This window comes from Cervus canadensis, chromosome 3 (assembly GCF_019320065.1).
Source record: "Cervus canadensis isolate Bull #8, Minnesota chromosome 3, ASM1932006v1, whole genome shotgun sequence".
In the NCBI taxonomy this organism is placed as follows: Eukaryota; Metazoa; Chordata; class Mammalia; order Artiodactyla; family Cervidae; genus Cervus; species Cervus canadensis.
In genome coordinates, this window is record NC_057388.1 from 72,035,816 (window position 1) to 72,048,268 (window position 12,453).

Sequence of the window (12,453 nt, forward strand, 5' to 3'; positions counted from 1 at the left end):
CTGGAAGACAGGGCTTTTCAGGTGGCCTATGGCAGAAACGGGAAAGTGGAGGGCCCCAGTGAGGTCTGGGTGGAGAGGTGAGGGCCAGCGGGCAGAAGGGCTGGCAGAGGCTGGGCAGTTTGGTCAAGGGAAAAATCAGTAGCAGAGAGGGGGTGAGCTGGATCACCTTGCCACCCCCTCTACACCCGTCTTCCTCACACCTTCCCTTTACTCTGGCCACAGTGATCCCCAGGGACACCGAGGCCCAGCTGGATGCATACCTGGCTGCCCTGTCAACACCATCTGAGCCACTCACACGAAGAAAAGCCCCATGGCCTGCCCCACAGCTGGAGTCTAGCAGGCAGAGTGGAGCAGAGATAGGGGGTCTCCCCTGCCTGATGCTCTGCATTCGCATTCACAAACCTGTCGATCCTCCCCCAGGAAATCAAAGGAGGAGGCCGTCCACATGACGCTAAAGCCCCCAGCACATCTGGCTCCCTGCCCCCACTCAACTCCCACACACTCCACGATCAGGAACCAAGGTGACAGGCACAGCAGTGACAAGAGGCCCAGGTCCTGCCCCACAAGACACAGAGAAGTTTCAAGACTGGCTACCTAATCAGTGACCAGGGAGGAGGGTGACAAGGCAGAGAAAAGCCCAGGGGTAAAAAAATAAAAAGAAAAAAGAAAAGCCCAGGGGTCACGCCTGACAGGCGTGGCCTGGACAGGGCGCTGGTTCACACTGGCAGCAGTAGAAGTGGTGATTGGGGAGACAGGCTAAGGGTTATGAGCTTGAGGAAGGGTCCTTGCTGGGATGGAGGCTGAGTACCACACAGCCCGGAACACGCTTCCTGAGACTGAGAGGTCCTTGCCACCCCCACCAGCATCCTCACTCCACAGACACAGGGGCCCTGAGGAAGGGCAGGGCCCCCAGCTGCAGAGGGCAGGGCACACCCAGCAGCCCCACCACCTGGCCTCCCTGTAACCGCCCTCACTCCTGCCTCAGGGCACCTCCCTCACATACCTGGCCTCAGCATCCAGGCCCCCCAGGACCCCCTGCAGCCCATGTGGCCCTGGATGCCTGAGCCCTGCCAGGAACCCCATCTGCACCTTTCTTGCCCCTGGAAGGCTTGCCCTTAGAGCTCTCTTCTTCTCCAGCTGAAACTCCATGGCCCAGCAGGACACTGTCCTGCCCCTCAAACTCTGGAAATGCAGGACTGGTCAAATCCAGCTCCACAGACACTGCTAGAGGAAACGCCAGGGCCCGTCTGCCTGGCCATCTTCTAGGAGTGAGTGCACAACTCCACACCAGCAGCCCAGAGTGCTTCTCCATCCCAATCCTCACCTGTCCCTCCTCCCCCAGGGCCCTCTCTCTGCCCAGCCCAGCCACTCCCACTGCCCATGCCCCCAGGGTCCCCTCTACCTTCCAGCTGGGACCTACTGCTCTCAAACTCACGACTATTTCTTTCTTCTGAAAATGAGACTTCTCTTTCTCTCCTGGGCCTGCCCAGTTTTCTCCCCTTTCAGCAAAACTCTTGGAAAGGCCCCGCGGAGTGCCAGCCTTCATCCCTTCTGCAGCTGTCCTGGGTGGTCTGTGACCAGGTCAGGACCACCTTCACATCCTGAACCCAGGCTCAGGTCCCAATGTCCAGCCCACCCTGCTCAGGCCGTGACCTCCCCTCCATGGGCGCCCTGCCCAGCATCCTCTGGTCCAAGCCTCACATCTGGACCCCTCTCTACCCCAAACTCCACCCCTTGTGGCATCTCAGCCACACTCCACTTGGGAGCCCATCCCTGTGCCAAAGACCCCCAAATCGACACCTTCAGCTTGGCCCAGCCAGCCGTCCCCCTCCCCTGTCCATGCATGTCTCCTGCTGGGTCAAGCCTGCATGGGACAGGCCCTGGCGGGACCCCTGGTGGCAGCCAGCACTCACCCAGCAGCCTCTCCCACCTCAGTTGATCCAGGCCCCTGGAAACCTCTCAGGCCACAGCCCTTTTCCACCACCAGCAAATCCTACCAGCTCTGTCTCCAACACAGGGGGCCCTGACCGCCCTTCCTGCCATCTGCTGCTTGGTTGCCAAGCTGCCTCCTAACCCAAGCCTGTGCCCCTCCTGGCCCTCGAGGCTCCTGGACGGTCCTCTGCTCTAAACCCCTAGTCCTGAGTCTCCCTGGGCCCAAAGCTCTCTGTGGCTCATGCCCTACAGCCTGTCCTCTTCGTGTGCCCCGGCCTGGCCTGCTCTGCTTTGGGCCTCTGTCCTGCATCCCTGGGCAGGAAGCCCCTTCCCACACAATGCCTGGTGCACTCTGACCTGCAGGGGCTCCACTCAAATGGCACCTTCTCAAAACCACTTACCTGACCCCTGGCTAAAAGTGCACACACTTCCACCTTGGCTTCTGGTTTCTCCTGCTGGCCCTTTCTATTTCTTTCCTTCTGCTGCTTTCAGCAGTTACTATCTTCCAGTACATTATATCATTAACTCATTTGTCACCTCCCCTACCCGCTGCTGCCTCTCAAGGGGCCTCAGTCTGTCAGGTCCGCGACGGATCCGGGAACCTCTCATAATACAGCAGGTGCCCTGGTGTTGGTTGAATGAGTAACGGAGGGCACGTGGGTGGGGAGGCGGCCTGGCCCTGGCACACCCCTGGAAAGGGGCGGAGGGAGGTGCAGGGAGACACCTGCACTGCCACATGCACAGCCCGACCTCTCTCCAGGTTGTCTCAGACAAGGCCTGATAAGACTGCAGCCCAGCTCTCGCATCTGTCATCAGTCGGGCAGTGGGGCGGGATCCAGCTTTTCCACGACGGACAGAGGCACATAAGAGGCAAGGCATCAGTATGTCCCAGTGTCTGGAGTGACAGGGCTTCTGGGGCATGCTGAGCTGGCGGAGCCGGGCATGGCAGGGCGGGGTGGGAGGGGAGGGACACAGTGCAGACGTGTGCACACATGGACTGGGTCACACACCGACTCTAGCCCCAAAGAGGCTCTCACCTCACTGCTTATTTCTGACCCTTGAACAAACTGGACTTCAGGAATGGATCCCACTGCACAGGGTCCTCCAGGGACATGGAACCAATTGTGATTCCTGCAGATAAAACCTGCTTCACAATAAAGTAGCAGAGATATTTCCAGATCCTTCGACTACACCAGTGACTCCCCAAATGTTCTCACTGAGCTTTTCATCCATAGAGCAGGGCAAGTGTGTATGGAAAAGCAGCCATCTTGCAAAACAAGTTCAAAGAGCACACATTTCAGATCCCTTTGGCCACGGATGATTCAGAAGGCAACACACTCCTTTAACATGAGAGCATTTCTCACATAAGGAAACTAGGCAAAGGCACCAAGAAAAACATATTCTTTCAGAGAAGGTCATCACTCAGCACATCACTCCAGCATGAGGCTCTCAGTGGGCACCCTCCATCCTGACCACCAGTGCTCATAACCCAGTTCTCCCAGCAGCAGTGGACAGAGTCCCAGAGCAGACACCTCGCTCAGATGCTCAGATGCGGCATGAAGCTGCCAGTGCAGATGAGGGAGACACCCAGGGTGCAGTCTCCCAGGAGCTCGTCGGGCAGCTGCCGAGAAGGGCAGTAGGGGGACGGTGCATGGGATGACAGGTCACACAGGAGGGCTGACCATGGGGCCAGGATCCCAGGCCCAGCCCAGGTTTCAGCACCCAGGCCCTTCTGTAGCTGGCCATTCTCCTTGTCCAGAGTGTGGCATCTGACGTCCAGCCTGGGCACGTGGTGCCTTGGGCCCCAGACGAGCTGCTGCGTGAGCAACAAGGCCCATCCATCCCCTGGAGGAGGCTGTGTTCCCGGAAGCCAGGGTCTACTTCAGCACAGGGAAAGCTGAGCTCTGGTAGAGCTACTCTGTCCTTCAGAGTCAAAACACATAGCCGCTCTCAGATTGGGAATGTGGCCCTGGGGAGGACTTCCTCTCTGACAGCGTGGACGGCAAGAGGGAGCACCCAGCTGTCCGGAGCTCCTGAGGCATTATAGGTGGGAGTCCCATCCCCAGGGTCCCTAATCGGGCATCCTATTCCCTTGCACCCAGGTTACTCACCGGGGCAGGCGACCTGCGCTCTAGTCCCTCAGTGGGCATCCTGGACCCCTCACCTGGACATCTCACCTGGGCACTCCTCACCTGGGCACCCCCTCACCTGGGCACCCCTCAGGCGCATAGCAGGACACCCTGGTTCTGGGCCTGCAGCAGCCCCACAGCCCACAGGATCACTATGGACCATGACCCCTGGCCTGCCCCCTCTTAGCTGCCCTGCCCATTTCAGCAAGTGCCCCTGACTCCAGACCTACACACACAATGGCCCTGCTCTCCATCCCTGTGGCAAACTGTGGGCCCTCAGACCACACACCCTACACCAAGCCTGGCACAAGGCGGGTGCTTGATTCTGGAAGAACAGTGGGTGGCCTCAAACCCAGGGACCCAGACTCTGTAGGTCTGGGGTGGGACTTGGGCCTCTGGATGCTACCAATACATGCACACGGACACATGAACACACTCACATTCCTGTACAGAAGGACGTATGCACAGGTGTACGCATAGCCAACTACATGCCCACACAGATGCACACACATTACACATGTGCACTCACTTGTGCCCACATTCATGCACACACGTGCACACAGAAGCCCCACCCCCAGAGCTGTGTCCATGCTCTGCACAGCCCCACCCAGAGAACCGGGAGTCAGGAAGCTCTCCCTCAGCTGGAGGCAGAGTGAACACCAGCAGCTCGGGTATCAGAGCAGATCCTGCCACCCTCCAATCCAGGAAGGCAGGGTCGGGAGCTGCAGGGGAAAGAGCAGGATCTAGGGAGGATGAGGACAGGAGGGACACAGACGCAGCAGTGAGGGGCAGCCTGCACTGGGGCGGAGAAGGCAGTGAGTGTCATTCTCACGCCACGCCCACGCATGGACGTGTGCACAAGGGAGCCCAACCTGCCCTGCAGAGACTCACACACAGCAGACAGAGGGGACAGCCCCAGACGGTTGGGGATCCTGGGCCTTGTCACCCCATGGCTCTCAGGCCTACATGCATGGCCCCCCTCACCCAGCCTCCCCATCTGGGTGCAGCCTGGGGCCTGGTCTCATTCCAAGGGCTGGCCTCTGAGGTCGTAGGGCTGGAGGGCCCCAGACCCCACTTTCCTTGGGGAAAACACATCTACCCAGGAAATCGGAAAAATAATCAGTGCAGCATGTGAGCGTCTGCCCGTATATGAGTCGGCATGTGGGTGCATGCGTTCCTGTGTCAGTGTGCAAGGGTGTGTGTCTGTGTGTGTGTGAGCATGTGAGTATATGACAGGAGACGGCTTCCACCTCACTGAGCGCCGGCCCCGAGCTGTGGGGATGGCACAGTCCCCGGGGGCCACCTGTGCCTACACAACCACAGGCATGACCTCGGAGGAGAGGGAGGCACAGGGTAAGGGCCCTGCCCTCAGCTGCATAGCTTAGAGCGGAGCCCTGCGTGCAGGGAGTCCCCACCCCACCCCCTCTGCAAGCCCACCCACCACCATCTGAGTCAGGAAATGGCCCAAGGACACTTCTGGGCTCCAAGTTTGCAACACAGAGCAGTTGGCCCATCAACCAGGCCCTCCGGACATCAGAGATGTGACGGGAGAAGGGCAGCACCCCAGAACCACTGGGAGGGAGCCCGTGGAAAGGGCAGTGGGTGGGGATGTTTCCCCACAGGACCCGCTTGAGGAAGGCCTCAAAACATTCTGCCTGGCCCAAACCCCAGGGCCTCCCCTGCACCTGCTCTTTCCTCCACACCTGCCTCTCCAACCCCATGGTGACCAGTTCGTTCCCTCAGCCAGCTGCCTGCAGCCCCAGAATCCAGCAGCCTCTTGGCCTCATCTGTCCGGGACCTTGGAGTGTACTGTCCCCAGGAGGCCGCCCCGAGCCCTCCCTCTGCCTTGTCACCTTTATTCTTCTCTGAAGGTCACACACACTCCCCCCAGCACAGACTGCAGTTCCAGTAGTTGAGCGGGGTCCCCGAAGACTAACTCCCTGGAGGGCAGGCGGTCCTGTCCCCTGACTCGGCATCTGCCACCCAAATGTGGACCCAGAACCATCCAGAGAAGGCGCCACAGCCCGAGCAGCCGCAGAGGCTTCATAACTGTGTCTGCTCCAGTGGTCCCCGGCCCCTCCGCTAAGTCCCCCCAGGGAGCCAGACTCCAGCATATGGACAGTCTGGGGATCCATGGCAGCAGAGGAAAGCCTGGGACCCTCAGGACTCCCCGGAAGGGGAGCAGGTGGGAACCCTCACTCTGATGCAGGATGGTCCCCCCAGCCGGGCCCTACCTCCCTAGTTCCTGCTGCCCTGGTGTCGGCAACTCTACTAGGTGCTTCTTACTGTGGGAGCTGGATGACACAGCTGTGATGCAAACAGACCAGGTTTAGGGAGGGAACCGCCCATCAGACAAGAGGGCTGGGAGCCCAGGTTCCAAGGACTCAGGAGTTTCCGATTGGATGCCCACGGACATGAACCTGCAGGCCTGGAAGAGGCACTGGAAACTGCCTAAGCTGTAAGGTGCAGGGGATGGGGAGCCAGTATGTGCCCTGCCCAGCACCCGGAGGCTTGTCCAGCCCAGGACAAGCCTGTGCCAGGAGAGCCGCCTCCTCCCTCCCGCTCAGCTCAGCCAAGGCAGGTGAACAAACAGGTGACAGAATCCAGTCAGGGTGGGGGTGGGGGGAGAGGGAGGTACTGGTGGGGATGGTCAGGAGGCTGGTTACAGGAGCAGGAAGAGGGGCCCCAGCTGGGAAACAGTCCAGCCAGAGGAGAAGGGGCACCGCTGGGGTGAGGGGCCAGCTGTGGGGTGGGGTTGCACAGGCGGTCAGGAGAGGGTCTGGTGGAGGGAGTGGGGAGAGCCTGCAGAGGACCAGAGGGGAAGAGGGATTCCCTGGTGGCTCAGTGGTAAAGAATCCGCCTGCCAATGCAGGAGACATGAGTTCGATCCTTGGACTGGGAAGATCCCCTGGAGAAGAAAATGGCAACCCACTCCAGTATCCTTGCCTGGGAAATCCCATGGACAGAGGAGCCTGGTGGGCTACAGTCCATGGGGCCGCAGAGTCAGACACAACGCCGTAACTAAACAAAGAGGGGAAGAGGCCAGCCAGTAGGGCAGGGGAGAATTGGGGTGGGGGGCGCCTGAGGAGGGGCTAGGCTGAGGGGGGGACACAGGTCCTGACGGATGCCCCAGAGGCCTGCCTGGAAGGAGGAGTAGGAGACGTAGGGGCAAGAGGCACGGGTTGCCAAGGCCCATGTGGCAGCCAGCACTGCCAGCACACACAGGGGTTCTGAGAGCGGTCACGTGGCTCCACCTGCTAGCACTCCGAGCTCCTCAAGAGCTCAGACCACACTACAAGGGTGGGGGGTTGGGGACGGAAATCTGGCCAGCTCCCACTTCCCCAGGAAACCCATGATTTCTGCTACCGTTCCATGGTTGAGGCACTAAACATATTTCCTTTACACTGACAGGAGGCCACACTGCAGTGGACCCTCGCTGTCCCCCCTTCTGAAAAATACAGCGGCCCTGCCCGCCCTGGCTGAGAAGCGGGCCTCTGGGAGCTGTGAGCAGAGGGGCAGCACAAGGAGGAAGCTGGGGCTCTACCTCCTGCACCTGCCACAGGCAAGGCACCTGGGGGCCGGGCAGGCACCATGAGCCAGCGACCCTGCTCCAGAGACACCCACCCTCCCCGACCATCACTCCCTGGCAATGACCTTCAGCAGTGACCTTCACAAGCACTCCCCTGACTCTACTTCCCCGCCCTGTACCTGAGCACAGCCATCTCCAGTATGTAAGTCAGCAAGGGACAAGACTGACATTGCCAGCTTCCCTCCTTCCCCCACCCTCGAAAGCCCAGGACTCTGCAGCCTGCCCACCGCTGCTGGCTCTGAGCAGGCCTCTGGTATTCTTGCATGGGATGCCTTCAGTTCTGACATGTCACCCAGTTAAATAAAAGTAACTGTGCTGAGGTACAACCACTGGGCCTTGAAAGCGAGGCAGACAGAAGGGAGCCCGTTAGGTCCATATTTATGGGACCCGGCCTTGGTCCTGGACCAGCGGGGAATAATGCCATTTCCCTTAAACTCTTTCTGCCCCAGTGGAAAGCAGTAGCAGGCACACCTTCCCAGGAAAGGGAGGAGCACAGCCCCCCATATTTCAGCTGTGCAGTCACATGTCTGGCTTTCTTTGTGTTCTCCCCTACCTCCCAGCATCTGGGCTGGCCTGGGCCCTACAGAGCCCCAAAGCACACCAGGGCAGCACAGGGCGGCTGCAGGAAACCCCTGGAGCCCCTCTGTGGAGGGCCAGAGGAGCCCACACTTTAACCCAGGTCTCAGGCCCCAGCACAGGCTTTCTCCAGCAAGCACACGACACGCTGCGTATCTGTAGCAAAGACGGCACCCCGGCACTGACTGGCTCATCCATCCAGCCCTTCTGCCTCCTTTTGGCCTCTACCCTGGGTCCCGCGGGGCTTCTGCCTGTCCTGGGTCCATCCTGCGGGCGTGGTACCATCAGCTGGTGAGTGCACTGCAGGAGGGCAGGGAAGCGCAAGCATGACTAGCAACCAACACGCTTCGGAAATGTGGCTGCCATCTTCTCCACCGGTCTCCAGTACCAACTTGCAGAGCTCACTAAGGACAGATTTCACAGACTCCCAGAATTTTCTCATTGGAAGGGAGAATCCCTGGGGCACCATGCGGTCCGATCAGTGCATGGTTCTCTGCATCCATCTCCATCTGTCCGTCAATATCACCACCACCTGTACAGACCGATGGACTTGAATACCAACATTCTAAAGAAGCCACAACAATTCGGAAGTGACACAAGATTCTGAATGTGTGTTTTTCCAGTGTGCACTTTCCTGTGCAGCCCTGAAGGTGAGACAGGACAGGAACCTGAGGCTCAGTGAGGGAAGGGTCTGCCTAGCCCAGGGAGTCACAGCCATTAGCCAACTGAAACCCAGCTGTCTGCTCCCTAAGAATTCATCTAAGTCCAGGGTGGGCTCCCTTCCTCCCTAGAATACAGGAGCTCATCTTATCCTGGGGGAGGGGTGGAATTCTGAATGCCTGGGGCACCTTTACAGACTGTTCCTGCCACCCCCCCCCATCCCTTAATCTTTTAATTCTCTAAACGGAATGTCTACAGGCTACCTAGAACACTGGTTATTATAAAAGGAGACAATAGTACAGCCTTTCACTGAAGCAGTTGTCTGAACCCCTGGGGGCACCAGAACTCAGCTGGGGCCTGTCCAGGTAGCTTAGGGCCCCTCTCCCCTGAAGCTGACCTGGCCACTGAGACACCCTCCCTGTCCGGATAGAGAGGAGGTCCTTGCTGGGGGGAAGCTGGCTGGGAGGAGGGGGGAGTAAACACAACACATAGTAGGGTTGTGGGGGGAAAGATACAGGAGTACCCCTGAGAAGGTCAAACAAGCGCCACTCAAAGCCTAAGGATGCAAGGTGGGAGGCAGGCTGGAGAATGGAGCCCTCCCCTCTCCACTCCCTCCTTCCTCTCCCTGGGGACAATCAGCCCCCTGGCCCTTTTCCCTTTTTTTCTTTATCTCTGCCTCCTCACAGTCTCTGGCCTTCACCTCTATTTCTCCTCCTCCATTCCCCCCACCCCACCAGCCCCTCTCAGCCCGCTCCCTTCTACATACTCCCTCCTCCTCCCCTCCCAGCCCCCACCACACACTGGTCTCTCTGGGCCCTGAAATATGTGTCACTCCTGGGTGTCCCATGGCCCCTCTGACCCTGTGCATTCCGGGCATCACCGTCTGGGGGCACCTCCCTTGGTCCTTGGGCAGAGGGGCCTTGGTGGGGCCCTGGCACCAGCCGTCTGACTCTCATCACTCCCCCCAACCCTCCCCAGTTGTTCTTCCCAAAGCCAGCTCCATCCAGCTGCCCTTCCTCACCCCTGTCTCCTCACCTCCCCTCTTTTTCTCTTTAGATGGGCTCCCCCCCAACCCATCAGATTCCCACCACCCTCCTGCCAAAATGCAACCAGAGGGAGAAACAAAACCCTCCCTCTGCGCCCTCCAAGATTAGGTGGGATGGGCTGGGCTGCACAGAAAAGCACCAGGCTGGAAGACACCTGCCTCAGACCTCTGGGATCCTTGGGCTGGGGAGGAGCCCCTAAGAAGCAGTCAGCATGGGGTCCTCACCACAATCTTGCCCCTGGGGAAAGACAGTGACAAAGTTCAGGCGCTGCGAGCCTGGATCCCGGCAGAGGCGGAGCAGGTCGAGAGGGACCAGAGAGAGCCCTGTGCGACCTTGGCAAACCCTGTCCTTCAAGACCCCAACCACAAATGGGAGCCAGGGCGGCTGGAAGGGGCCAAAGTCCTTACCCGTTTCCCACATCCCCCCGTGACGGCAGGGTTGGGAGGGGGACTCTGCGAGCCCAGCACGCGCTCCGCGCTCCAGGCGCAAGCGAGAGGAGCCCGGGGCTGAGCGCACAGCCCGCAGCAATCCTGCTTGCCCAGGCCCGCTCCTCGCGCCTACTTTTTGTCCATCCTGTGGGGATGGGTGCATCCAGACAGCGTCGGACCAGAGCTCTGGCCTCACCGCCCGCCCACCAGCTGTGTGACCTTGGGCCAATCCTTGCCCTCTCCACGCCCGCTAGTTTCGGGTCTCCACACTCCACACCTAGGAGTGCTTGTGGACTGTAACTCGGGAAAGAGTTCGGCCCCAGGGTGCCAGCCCTCAATGTGTCCCCAATTCCCTGAGTGACCTTGAACGTCCCCCTTCCAATTCTGGGCCTCAGTTTCTCCACCTGCCCAGTCGGTAGATGCACACCCTTCTCCCCGCGTTCCCAGTCCCTCCCGAGAGCAGGTGTATCCCAGACTGGATCGAGGGCGCGCGGCGACACTTACCGTTCTCCAGAGACGTGGGCGCTTGGCGGGGACCAAGGTAGCCGTGACCAGCAAGTGCGAGGCGGCCACCACGAGCCCGAAGCCGATGGCCAGCAGGCTGCGCACGGGCAGCAGGGCATAGGACACGAAGGTGACCAAAAGGAGCTGCCAGACTCCCTGATCGGCTGTCGCCGGCACCGCTGCCGCCCCGGCGTGGGCACCGGCGGGGCCGCCGAGCGCGAAGGGACAGCATAGCAGCGCGAAGGTGAGGCTGAAGAGCAGCGCGAGCTGGCCGACCTGCTGCAGCTGGGGCACCTGCAGCGAGCGGACGTTGGTGACCACGAGCAGCGCCAGGAAGAGCACGCAGTGCACGGGGTGCGAGCCCTTGGCCAGGCCGGGCGCGGGCCCCGGCGCGCCCAGCAGCTCGGCCAGGGCCAGCGCGCCCGCCAGCAGGCTGAGCATGGCCAGCGCCTTCAGCGTCGCCGCCTGCTCCAGCCGCAGCGTGTAGCCGCGGAACAGCGCCTCCAGCTCGGGGCACGCGAACTCCTCATCGCACGCCCGCAGCCCGCGCCGGCCGCCCGGCCCCGCCGCCCGCTCGGCGCCCCCAGACTCGCCCGCGCCGCCTCCGCCTCCGCCGCCGCCTCGGCCGCGCGGCGCCCCCGCCATCCCAGCGCCATGCAGCGGGCGCGCCCCTCGCCGGCCGGGGCGCCGGGCGGGCGGGCGGGCGGCGAGGCGCCGGGGCGCGGCGGGCCGAGTTGGGGCGCCGGCTGCCCCGCGCGCGCGCCCCGAGCGCGTCCCCTCCCGCCCGCCGCGCCTGCGCACTGGCGCCGCCCGCGCCCGGGCCGCGGTCCTCCCGCGACCGCGCTGCGACAGCCGAGCTCGGAGCCGCGGGCCTGGGCGCGCGAGGCCCACGCGCGTGCGCGAGGCCCGCACCCCAACTCCACAATCTGTACGCCCCGCTGCCCGAGGAGTCGCGTGACCTTGGGCGCCCACCCTGCCCCTCCTGTCCTCAGTTTCCCCACTGGTGCGCAGTGCCACGCACTATGCTGTCTCTTGGGGCGTTAAAAGTGCTGGAATTCTGCACCGTTCCCCCGGAGGGGGGCAGCTTACGTTGTCAAATGTAACCCCCCAATAAAAGCGGGTCACTCTATTCTAGAGGAACCCAAAATGAGGCCCACGCTTGACCACAGACCCATACCCAGAGCCCTGCAAGGTGAAGGGATGCCCTAGAACCCCGGGAGCAGAGAGGAAGGTGGTGACCCGTGACATCTCCCTCCCCGCAGCCTCTCTGCACCCAGAACCCGCCACACATCAGGCTGTGGGCAAGTCCTGTCCTGGTTCCTACAACCCACCACCCCCACACCCTCGTCAGCGGGTGCAGGGGTGGAAGCAATGACCAGATCGTGAGATCGGAGGAGCAGAAACCCCAGCCGAAGTTCGGCCCGCAGGTAGCCTGGCCAGTGCCACCTGAGTGCTAGAGGAGCCAGGTTAGAGTCACAGCAATAGAGTCTGTGGAAGCTGGTGTGAGGCTGCTGGTGCAGGGGTGGAGTGGGAGAGGGAAAGGAAAAGGGAAGCTGCAGTTTGCCCTAAGTGGATGAGATGCCCGAGTG

The 12,453-nt window shown here is 61.1% G+C and overlaps 1 protein-coding gene across 2 annotated transcripts in view; it reads right to left on the reverse strand.

Annotated features, from left to right (window-relative positions):
• The window catches only part of ADCY1 (adenylate cyclase 1), a 105,010-nt gene extending 93,405 nt beyond the window's left edge, over positions 1 to 11,605 (reverse strand). The window contains exon 1 of one of the 2 annotated variants that reach the window (XR_006268580.1): positions 10,865 to 11,525. Coding sequence is in view for 1 of the 2 variants with exons in the window: in XM_043463435.1 (XP_043319370.1) it covers positions 10,865 to 11,509 (645 nt within the window). In the remaining variant the exon portion in view is untranslated. Of the gene's footprint in view, positions 1 to 10,864 lie in introns of both variants that reach the window. The other variant, XM_043463435.1, reaches the window with a different exon arrangement.
• Positions 11,606 to 12,453: the final 848 nt, after the last annotated feature.